The sequence below is a fragment of the Gouania willdenowi genome, chromosome 17 (genome assembly GCF_900634775.1).
Source record: "Gouania willdenowi chromosome 17, fGouWil2.1, whole genome shotgun sequence".
NCBI classification, from domain to species: Eukaryota; Metazoa; Chordata; class Actinopteri; order Blenniiformes; family Gobiesocidae; genus Gouania; species Gouania willdenowi.
In genome coordinates this window covers 35,583,663-35,596,358 of record NC_041060.1, presented here as the reverse complement: position 1 = coordinate 35,596,358, position 12,696 = coordinate 35,583,663, and the positions used below count along the sequence as shown (strand labels likewise).

The 12,696-nt window shown below is 36.3% G+C and overlaps 1 protein-coding gene across 1 annotated transcript in view; it reads right to left on the bottom strand.

Annotated features, from left to right (window-relative positions):
* Nucleotides 1-8,566, bottom strand: part of LOC114478870 (adhesion G protein-coupled receptor L2-like) — a 39,403-nt gene extending 30,837 nt beyond the window's left edge. Inside the window, exons 1-3 of the mRNA XM_028472188.1 lie at nt 8,534-8,566; nt 7,392-7,612; nt 3,518-3,584 (exon numbers count right to left, since the gene is read on the bottom strand). Coding sequence (XP_028327989.1) covers nt 3,518-3,584; nt 7,392-7,612; nt 8,534-8,548 — 303 coding nt within the window. The 5' untranslated portion in view covers nt 8,549-8,566. The remainder of the gene's footprint in view (nt 1-3,517; nt 3,585-7,391; nt 7,613-8,533) is intronic.
* Nucleotides 8,567-12,696: the final 4,130 nt, after the last annotated feature.

Below are 12,696 nucleotides of genomic sequence, written 5' to 3'. Positions count from 1 at the left end.
GCCTCTGGGTCCTAGTGCCTGCCGGACCGGTGAAGCATGTTCCGTTTACCGAGGTCTGTGTGTGTTTAATAAGTCTGTGTGTGTTTAATAAGTCTGTGTGTGTGTTTAATAAGTCTGTGTGTGTTTAATAAGTCTGTGTGTGTTTAATAAGTCTGTGTGTGTTTAATAAGTCTCTGTGTGTTTAATAAGTCTGTGTGTGTTTAATAAGTCTGTGTGTTTAATAAGTCTGTGCGTGTTTAATAAGTCTCTGTGTGTTTAATAAGTCTGTGCGTGTTTAATAAGTCTCTGTGTGTTTAATAAGTCTCTGTGTGTTTAATAAGTCTGTGTGTGTCTACATGTTTATGTCTCTGTCCATTCACTCTTTTCATTATATTCATGTCTTTTAAGGTTTTTATTAAATAATGTTACTGTAGTCCAGGCCACCGCCATCTTGGATTATGTCGTCACCAGTGCGTCATCACCTGGACTTAAATAACTGTAAAGAGGTTTTTTATTAGTCTGTTATATTATTAAAGTGGTGTTTTTTGTGTCTTTAGACTCAATTACATTTATGTATATAATATGTTCCATACAATATAAACAGGTTCACAATATAATTTTTTTTTATAGTTTCTGTTTCCACTGTATCCAGAATAATAATAATCTTTCTCACCAAGAACTGTTGGAATCAGAATCGTTAAAATGCAAACGATGCCCAACTCTAGCAAAGAGGAAACACTCTGTGGTGTGTAGGTGACCAGACATGTTATTTCTTGGCAGAAATACTTTTAAACACTTGCTGCACGTTCAGCTGAATAATTGTGAATTTATCAGTAGCAATAGTAGTTTTAATATTTTAGTTAATTTTTTGCAGGCACCTTTTTTCTCTCCGTCAAATGTATTTAAAATAAACTAAAATTAAAGAGAGAATGTTATTTAACTGTCGAACCTTGTCATAATTTTATTTATTTATAGACTTTTTTAAATTAAAAAAAAAAAATGTTTATGGTCTTGGTCTCGGTCTCAGCTCCCGGAAGTCTTGGTCTTGTCTTGGTCTCGGGTAAGTCTTGGTCTTGGATAGTGTGGTCTTGAACACAACACTAGCAAAATCCATCAAGGTAAACCAAATTAGACCAAATTAAAGTAAATTAGATATTTACATCATGGAGTGTGTACAGTAGATCAGTAGAGTCAGTAGTGTAAATGTGCATGAGTGAAGATGATGTGTGTGTTGTAAGATGTAAACAAAGCTAAACTTAATCTAACGTAACATATCCAAATCCAAACAAAGATGGTGTGTGTCTGTGTGAGGCTGGAGGAGAGAGTGACTGAAGGAGTCTGGGAGCTTAAATAACCTTAGCACACTGGGCCCAGGTGTCTGACATCACCAATCAGCAGATGATGCCATGGGCATCACATTTACACAAACAGATCAAAGCAAAGCCGATGAGTCGTCACTCACTCAAACAGATCAAAGCAAAGCCGACAAGTCATGACTTACGTAGACAGATCAAAGCAAAGTCAACGAGTCGTCACTTACTCAAAAAGATCAAAGTAAAGTCGACAAGTTTTCGCTTACGTAAACAGATCAAAGCAACGAGTCGTCATTGACACAAACAGATCAAAGAAATAATATGTTAAGGTTTTGTTTCTTCAGACAACTTTTTTCAGGAAATTTGATCTCCTGACATATTTTGACTGTCAACTGTCAGTTTTTCTCAGAGGTGGTTGCTTTCATCAAAGACAGTTGATCACATGAATGTTGATCATGTGACCCTACAATACATACAGTCATGTTTGTGGCCCCAACCCCTGTGCTTCACACATCATAGTAAAATACTGTCAGCTCTGATTTCTAAGTGAAGATGTTTTCCTCCTTTGGTGAGAAGTGTGTACTGTAGTCTGTACTATACACGTATATAACGAGCATTGGATTAAAGAAGCAGTGGGTAAATGAGGTGCTCCAAATGAATGGCTCCATTAAAAGAGCAGCAGACTGATTGTTTGTTATTGAAGCTGTAAATGTAGAGTGAGAGTGTGTTAGCTTTAACAATATAATCAGAAAAAACTGATCTTATCTCAATATTTTCAAGCTATATCATGATATACAATATATATCTGGATATTTTGCCTTGAGATGATGCTTTGATGCATACAATCGAACCAGAATGGCAACACTCAATATTTATTAATGTTTTCTCTGTGATGTAATTGGGGCTCCCCCTAACTATTACAGCATAACGTACCTGTTAGTTTCTTTATTCAGAGGCAAAACCCATAGTAAATCTTAAAAATCATCAATTTAATTAACCATTAAACCATTATTTTACAATATTTCATGCAAGTCAGTTAAAGCCACATGTCACACAGGAACCTTTATTTTATTTTTATTTTTATTTATTCAGTTTATTTCCGACATGGTTACATTCCCTTTTTTTTTTGTACATGCCGAAAAAGGAGACGAGAGGAGCAGTTTGCTTATCTAGGTCCCGTCCCCTGTTTTGTACATCAAAGCTTGTCTCTCTGGTCAAACATTCTTAGGTTGTTCTGAACAATCCTTTTTGTGTAGGATTTATTCATCTGTAGTCAGTTGTCTTTTCTTTTTTTTTATTCCTCCTTCCCTTTTCATCCATGAACACATAGGTGTAGAGAACAATATCATCATTTATAAAACTAATGATGTGCATTCACACACATTTTAAAAACAACTTCAGCTGATTAAAGTGCTGTACAGTTTTTTGAATGATTACAATTACCAAACAATTATTTATTTATTATTACTGACCGTGCGTGTGTGTTGAGTTTCACTCAGGGACAGAGCAGGAGAGAGGCGGGGTTAAAATAGACAGAGGAGAAAAATACATACTGGCAGCTCTACAGAAGAAACTTTTAATGTTATGTGAATTATATCAATATTACAATATAGTCCTATGCTATATCTCTTAAATAAATATATCGATATTTATTAAAAACTCGATATATCGCCCAGTCTTAGTATATATACATACTGTATGTGAACTCTGAGTAGATGCAAAGAGTGATTGTAGTCTTATGAGTCTCACCACAATATAGGTTGAACAATTGTATTGGATTGCTTTAACAGTATTATGTTGTAACTGTACAGTGACACTAAACATCTTATCTCAACTATCTTGTAGTGACCCTCTATTATTCAGGAGGACAACAGCTTAGGGGACAAATGTGGCCCTCCTTCAGTGGGCCTTACAGGCTGGACAGCGTAATCCTGAAGGGAGGAGCTTAAAGGATGAGAACAAAGCGTGAGATGAATCACTGAGAGCAACGAGCTCGGCCACATGTCTGCTGTTCATACACAGCGCTCATAACTTCTTACACGCCTGCATCAGCCAATCAGCAGTAGACGTCAGAGATGGGGGGGGGGGGGGGGGGGGGGGGGGGTGGGGGGGTCGCAGATTACTGATACTTTAAAAAGCAACATTTTTTATCAGTTCATTTATAATCCTGACATGTGACACATTTAGGACGTATGAAGTGCTTGTTGTAATAAAAACCTACTCACCACCACGATGAAGGTGACGGGGCCGATGAAGCTCCAGATGAAGTGGTTATCCACCCTCAGCCAGCACCTGCACAGCACACAAGCTCACTTCAGCACCTTTACTTTGAAGTTACACAGACAGGAAGTGAGCCCCACACACTGTGAGTGGTCAAAAATTTTCATTACAGTTTTTCTAAATTCCTAATATAATGTACATATTATTCATATATTTATGTGCCATAAAACACAGTAACTGTACAAATACATAGATTTATTTTGAAAAGCGTTATATAAAACCCACTAATTATTATTATTATTATGAATTCATTTGTTGTTCTTTTAAAAATACTAGTATAAGTTTTCAGTGAAATGGTCCCAAACTTTTGAGACTTTATGTTGGTTCTTCTTCTGTTGTGCAATTCTTCTTCACAATGTAAATCAGACATAGGCAACTGGTGGCCCGGGGGCCACATGTGGCCCTCAGTCTTATTTGGTGCAACCCCAGAAGATAAAGCAGAAAATGACAAAAATACACAAAACACATTCAATGACAAATATACAAAAAATATTTTCTTTCTTTCTTTTCTTATTTTTTAAACTTCCTTTTGACACAAAATAACTTTTCTTCATTTATTTGTTTTCATTTATGTTTCCTTTTTTTTATACAAAAAATACTTTTCTTCATGTTTTTTTCTCATTTTTTTTTATACAAAAACAACACCCAAACACAGAAAATGAGAAGAAAAATCCAGAAAATAACATATGTAAACACAAACCCTTTGTTCTTTTTCTATTACAGCTAATCAATCTTGATTCTAAATGTTGACATAAATGCTGAACATGTGATGCTCACATCAGAAAATTTAATTTTGTGGCCCCGCTGTGATAAAAAGTTGCCGATCCCTGATGTAAAAAGTGAAGCGGACACTGCACCTAGCAGTTCATGTTTGGTACTGCAGCTAAATAAAGCAGAAAAATGATTTTTATCATGAAATTACAACATTATACGACGTGTCAAGGCATATTTTGTAGTCGACATTATCATGTATGTTATAATATCGAGGTTGCAGAAATCATCTTACTATTGTTATCCGTTTTGTCGTTCTGTTGTTCGTTAACACCCATCCTCAGTGGAGTCAATTACAATGTTAGAGTTTATTACAGTGAACTCAAAAACAATAGAGGAAACTGTTCAGGCAGCTGAATCATCAACATGTTGCCTTGACACAAACCCTCAAACTTCTTTAAAACTGTTGTAAAGTAAATTTTCACTGATTAGTGTCAGATAATGAACTGATCATTCCAATCAGGCACCGTACCAAAGAGAACACTGGATGTCTCTATACTGGCTAACTATAGACCAATCAGCAACCTTCCATTCATGGCCAACATCATTGAGAAGGTGGTCTTCAACCAACTGAGTCAATTCTTAACTTTCAACAAAATATTGATAAATTTCAGTCAGGTTTTGGTTCTGATCACAGCACAGAAACTGATCTGATCAAAGTGATCAATGACATAAGGTTGAACACACTGATTCAGGAAAAGTATCTGTTCTCCATTCTATTGGATCTAAGTCTGGCATTTGACCACTGTAGATCATACAATTTTGTTACACAGATTGTAAACATGGGTTGGACTAAATGTTAAAGTAATGGTTTAAGTTCTACTTGGAGGATCAAAGTTATTTTGTAAACATAGTAAACTTTGAATCTGACAGATTACCAATGTCCTGTGGGGTTCCTCAGGGATCTGTTCTTGGACCTCTTCTGTTTAGTCTTTATATGCTTCCTTTAGGACACATTTTACAGAACTGTAAGGTTGATTATCAGAGCTACGCAGATGATACACAACTATATCTATCACTGAACCCAGATGACTATGGTCCCATTGAGGTGTTGTGTGACTAATTAGAAAAAGTAAACTGATGGATGAGTGAAAACTTCCTTCAACTAAACCATGACAAGATGGAGGTGATTGTCTTTGGTAACAATGAAAAGAGGACTGCTGTCAGCAAGTATCTGAGTCTGGATCTTTAAAAGATAAAGACCAAGTCAAAAACCTTGGTGTTCTGATTGACTCAGATCTGACATTCAGCATCAGATCAAATCTATCACAAAAACATCTTCTACCACCTAAAGAACATCTCCAGAGTGAAAGGTTTAATGACTCAGAAAGATCAGGAGAAACTGGTCCATGCTTTTATCTCCAGCAGACTGGACTATTGTAATGGTCTTCATCAAACATCTACAGCTGGTTCAGAACGCTGCAGCTCAGGTCTGAACCAGAACAAAGAGGTCAGAACACATTAGTCCAGTTTTAAAGTCTTTACACTGTCTCCCAGTCAGCCTCAGAGGAGACTGTAAAGTTCTGCTGCTGGTTATAAATGTGTGAATGGGTTTGGTCCAGAATATATCAGTGAGATGTTAGTCAGGTATGAACCCAGCAGGTCTCTGAGATCTATGGACACAGGTCAGATAGTGGAGCCCAGAGCTCACAGTAACCATGGTGATGCTGCTTTTAGTTGTTATGCTGCTGCAAAGAAGTGGAACAAACTGCATCAGAGCTGAAGTCAGCATCACATATGAACATTTTTAAATCAAAGTTAAAGGAAGTTAAAGGAACTATGATTGAGAGAGAGATTTATGGTCATGTTGATGATGTCATGTGTTTGTTGATGATTTGAATTGATTTTACTGAAGATTTTTTTTTTTCTTCAGATTTTAATGTTTTAATTTATTTTAAGCAGTTGAATATTTTCTGTTGCACTTTTTGGTCATGTAAAGCACATTGAGTTGCCTTGTGTTTGAAATGTGCTATACAAATAAATATACCTTCCCTTACATCTTTTGTCCAATTTTGACAAATAATTCATCAAAACATTCAGAAAGTTCTAGAGATTTCAAACAAATTACAAACCATTCAACCTTTAACATGTTAACATAATACGTTCAACATATTTATACATTTTTATCCTGATTGACAATGTTAAGCTAATGCTTAGCTAATGCTAGGTTAGTGCTAATGCCAGGGTAATGCTAATGCTTAGCTAATGCTAGGTTAGTGCTAATAGTGGGTTCGTGCTAATGCTAGGTTAGTGCTAATAGTAGGTTAGTGCTAATGCTAGGTTAGTGCTAATGCTAGGATAATGCTAATGTAAGGCTAATGCTAGGTGGATGCTATAGGTGGATTATAGCTAATGCTATGTGAATGCTAATGTTAGGTTAGTGGTAATGCTAGGTTAATGCTAATGTTAGGTTAGTGCTAATGCTAAGTTAGTGCTAATGCTAGGTTCGTGCTATTGCTTGGCTATTGCTAAGTTAGTGCTAATGCTAGGTTCGTGCTATTACATGGCTAATGCTGTTAGTGCTAATGCTAGGTTAATGCTACTGCATGGCTAATGCTAAGTTTGTGTTCATGCTAGGTTAATGTTATAGAAAGATTAATGCAAATGCTAGGCTAATGCTAAAGCTAGGATAATGCTATCGCTAGATTAATTCTAATGCCAGGTTAATTGTAATGCTAGGCTAATGTTATTGCTAGGCTAATGCTAGGTTAATTCTAATGCTAGGTAATGCTATCGCTAGACAAATGCTAATACTAGGTTTATTTCAAACCTAGGCTAATTTTATTATTAGGCTAATGTTAGGTTAATGCTATAGCTAGGTAAATACAAATGTTAAGTCGGTGCTAATGCTAGGTTAATGCACCTGCATCTTCACTTGTCTTTTCTTCAGGAAATGCAAATATTCTAGTTGTATATGTTACACACATTGTGGTCGGTGCAAATCTCGAGACGATCTTTATATTTAACTCTATATTCTCTTTAGCCCCCCCCCCCTGACAAGAATCTCAAACTCCGCCAATGGTTTCTACGGGTGACACCGTCACTTACGCGCGCTGTGTGCCGTAACTCTTGTAGTCGATGGCGGCGGAGATGCCCACCACGGCGGCTGGGACCAGGTACCCAGAGACGTAGTAGTACTTCCTGCGTGAGAACTCACTCTCGAACACCTCGACCAGCATGAGGTAGAGCTGCACACCTTCCAGACACATCCAGGCGAAGGCAGCCAGGAAGCAGAAGTGCAGGACGCCGGCGATGATGGAGCACACCAGCTGATAGGGACACACAAATCAGAATGTCCTTTATCAGACACCTACACTCTACACACATTACACACCACACACTATACACACTACACACATTACACACTACACACACACACTACACACATTACACACACACACACACTACACCCACACACTACACACATTACACACCTACACACATTACACACACTATACACACGACACACCTACACACATTACACACCCTACACACCTACACACTACACTCTACACAACTACACACATTACACACACTACACACTACACACCACACACACTACACACCTCACCTTGTGCTGCGTCATGTTTCCCCTCACCTTGTGCTGAGTCATGTTTCCCCTCACCTTGTGCTGCGTCATGTTTCCCCTCACCTTGTGCTGCGTCATGTTTCCCCTCACCTTGTGCTGAGTCATGTTTCCCCTCACCTTGTGCTGAGTCATGTTTCCCCTCACCTTGTGCTGAGTCATGTTTCCCTCACCTTGTGCTCGGTCATGTTTCCCCTCACCTTGTGCTGAGTCATGTTTCCCCTCACCTTGTGCTGAGTCATGTTTCCCCTCACCTTGTGCTGCGTCATGTTTTCCCTCACCTTGTGCTGCGTCATGTTTTCCCTCACCTTGTGCTGCGTCATGTTTCCCCTCACCTTGTGCTGAGTCATGTTTCCCCTCACCTTGTGCTGCGTCATGTTTTCCCTCACCTTGTGCTGCGTCATGTTTCCCCTCACCTTGTGCTGCGTCATGTTTCCCCTCACCTTGTGCTGCGTCATGTTTCCCCTCACCTTGTGCTGCGTCATGTTTTCCCTCACCTTGTGCTGAGTCATGTTTTCCCTCACCTTGTGCTGAGTCATGTTTCCCCTCACCTTGTGCTGCGTCATGTTTTCCCTCACCTTGTGCTGCGCCATGTTTCCCTCACCTTGTGCTCGGTCATGTTGATGCCGACGAGGAAGAGCAGTTTCTCCGAGGAACAGGTTGAGGCACAGGTTCTTGTGGATGGTGTTGCGGTCACTCTGCAGGCCTCTGAAGAAGCAGAAGGTGAAGATGCTGATGGTGAGGCAGACGAGCGATACGGCGATGCCCATCCTGGTGACCACGGTGAGCAGCAGTTCGTGCATGCCGCCGTCCCTCTGCACGGACGCAGAAAAACCACCAAAGATCTATTACGATTTCGACTATACTGTTTTATTTTGAACAAATTGCAATCATCAAACTGAAACAGTAAAGCTGTTCCTGGTCGTCCACACACTCACAGACCAAAATGTAATGTTACTTCTCAGTTTGTATAAACCTCTTCCCTCTGTTTTTAGGTAATCATTTATTCTTGGCTTTAAATACAAGTTGAATTGTTTGAAAAACAACTAAATCTGCAAATGTGAGTAACTTTGGTTATTGGAACAATGGATTGGTGTCATCCAAATATCTCACGTTATGTATATAGCGTATTGCTCTTTCTGAAGTTTAACTATCGATTGTACATTTACTTTGTAATTATTTCCCCAAACTTCTGCACTGTATGTGAGATATGATGTTAGTACCAGTGAAAAGTAAAGAATATCATCTTAAATGTCTGAGTTTCAGCTCATAAACATGAAGTGAAAACTCATCCAGCAGACACTGAGCTCTCATCTCTCTTTTCTTTCAACATGTTTTGCATGAGAACGTTTTGGTATCTTTGAACTTTGCTCTTTAAGGTTCCAGAGGAACGAGTGAGCGAGCGTTTGGGTTTGAAATGAGTCTTTGCAGAAAGCTTGAATCATGCAAACATCTGTTTTATATTTCACGCAGCATAAATGCTCCATGCATTCGTTCCCATCATAATAATCATCAGATTAAATAAGAAACATGCACATAAAACTCAGCCCAAGGACTGGATTCAGGTTGGATGGATTGGGATGGATGCATAAATCTACACAAAACCAGTACAAAAATTACACCAAAACACAAAACAACAAGAACATAGAAAAGTAACAAAACAAAAACACAGAAAACAAGCAAAAATGCACAGAATGAGAAAAGAATATACAAAAAATTGCAACAAATACACTCCAAAAACACACAAAACGGTAAAGAATACACAAAATGACTCAAAATACATAAACAATTACAAAAAATACACAAAATAACAACAAAAATATCCAAAAAAATGCACAAATTAACGCACAAATTAATCACAAAACACACAAAATGAGAGAAAAATATACAAAACATTTCCAACAAAAACACATGTATGGATGGATGAGGGATGGATGAGGGATGGATGAGGGATGGATGGAAAGTTACATAAAATGAAGGAATGTTCAAGGAATCTAAAGGAAAGTCTGTAAACTTCTCGTTGTTTCATCGTTTCCTGCTGTTGGAACAGAGTGAATAATGTAAAGAGCAGACGTGAACACACACACACACACACACATTGAGGCAGGAGTGTGTGTGTGTGTGTGGAGGCTCTAGTTGAGAGTTCATGAGACAAACCACAAACATTTTTCCGACTACACACGCCTTCATCATTGTATCAGATTGTAATTGTGTTTCGCAACTTAATGCGTCCTGCACCACCAGAGCTAATCTTTAAACGTATCTTTAAACTTATCTTTAAACTTATCTTTAAACTTATCTTTTAGCTAATCTTTAAACGTATCTTTAAACTTATCTTTTAGCTAATCTTTAAACTTATCTTTAAACATATCTTTAAACTTATCTTTAAACTTATCTTTAAACTTATCTTTAAACTTATCTTTTAGCTAATCTTTAAACGTATCTTTAAACTTATCTTTTAGCTAATCTTTAAACGTATCTTTAAACTTATCTTTTAGCTAATCTTTAAACTTCTTTTAGCTAATCTTTAAACTTATCTTTTAGCTAATCTTTAAACTTATCTTTTAGCTAATCTTTAAACTTATCTTTAAACGTGTCTTTAAACTTATCTTTTAGCTAATCTTTAAACGTATCTTTAAACGTATCTTTAAACTTATCTTTTAGCTAATCTTTAAACGTATCTTTAAACTTATCTTTCAGCTAATCTTTCATATAATCCTTAAACTAATTTTTCAGTCAATGTAGTTTCTTAAATTAATTTACTAAAACCATGATAAAGCTGTTTTTAAACCAGTGATTCTAAACATGTGGCTCTTTATATTTTAAATATTATCCCCCAGGAAACTTTTTACCCATTTTTTATCTTTTTAACTTCCTTCGTCACATTTTTGCCCCTTTTCCAATGAATTTGACACTTTTTTTCTTCCAGTTTTTAGCTCCTTTTCCCAATAAATATAAAGTTGTTTTTGAAACTAATCCTGTTTTTGCCGATTTTTCAACCATTTTTTCTTACTTTTCATCTAAATAAGCTCCCTTTGGCCCAATAAACACCACTTGTTTTCTTTTTTCCTACATTTTGTTGCACATTTTTGCCCTTTTTCACTATTGTTTGCCACATGTTGCTCATTTAAGCTACCTTTAGCCATTTCATACCACCTAGTTCATCTTTTTTGTTCATCTTTTTGCCACTCTTGACATTTTAGTCACTTTTTACTCTTTTCTTGACACATTTTTGCCACTTTAAGACAATTTTTTTGCCACGTTACTCTTTTTAAGTCACTTTACTTACACTTTACTCAACTCTTTGTTTACCTTCGTCAAATGTCTGGCTGTGATTGGCTGATCACCATTCAATTCATTCAACTGATCACTATGTTTTCAACAATGAATCCTTATGAAAGTGTCACATCCCCCACTAGGTGAATAGTTTGTGCCGTGTAACGCTTGTTTTTAATGTTTGTAAATGTACGCCACCATCTCTGAGGGTTGTAAGCAGCAGAGGCTCCTGATTGGCCAGGTGGACTCACCACGTTCCCTCGATGTGCCATGAGGATGGCGAAGTTGGTCAGGTGACTGCAGGAGCAGGTGGTGTGGCTCTTATTGGTGTCCAGCAGCTTACAGCCCTGAGTGGACCAGTATCCCAGCGCTGCGCTCTGAGTAGTTCCAGAAGGAGCAGTTAGGGTTGTAGTAATTCTCCTTCTGCAGGACAAAGGACAGGAAACGTACATGAAGGCTCAGTTCAAAAAAGAAAAAAGATCTAAAACAATTTAAAAAATGGAAATTAAATTAAATAAAGATTTGAGTAAATTTCATTTAAATATTTTAATTAACTTACATTTTAAAGATTTCAATTTAATTAAATTCAAAAGAATTAAATGACATTAAATTTAAAAGATTTAAATGTATTTTAATTTGAAATATTTAAATTAAATAAAATGTAAAATATTTTATTTGAATTACATTTTAAATATTTAAATTAAATTAAATTTAAATGATTTTACTTTTATTAAATGTTAAATATGTTAATGAAATTAAATTTAAAGATTTTATTTTAAATTATATTAAAAGATGTAAATGAAAATAATTCAAAAGGTTGCCATTAAATGAAATTCTAAATATTTTAATTAAATTAAAGTCAAAAGGTTTTAATTAAATTAAATTTCAAATAATTCAATAAATTCAATGTAAAAGATGTTAATTAAATGACATTGAACATATTTTATTTTTAAAAGAAGAATAAAAGTTGGACTGGGATCAATAACACAACGTCAAACCAAATTCATTAGTTTTCAGCAGAAAAAAAGGGTTCAGTTACTTTTAAAAATGAAATGTATTCTCAAATATTTACTTATTTATTTACTCGTACCTACTGTCTTTAACTTAGGGCCTTGATATTCTGTGGTTGTGGAAAATGGACGGCAATACAGAATTCACTTTCTGAAATGGAAATGGTCATTTTGCTATTTATTAATTTATTTCAAATTGAACATTGAAATCTAGTGTAAATTCTAATTTAAAACTGAATGTATCTCACATACATTTTTGGGAAAATTTCACACTTTTACACCATATTTTTCACTGTTAAAGGGGTGGGCTAATGTTAGCTTTAGCAAGTGTAGCTAACGGCTAATACGATAGCTTACTCCATTACAGAAACAAAAACACATTACATTTTCAATTATCCATATTCAACGACAAATCATTTAAAAAGATCAGTATTTTTTTAATTACAACTACATTTATCTCACAATTACTGAGTCTGAAATA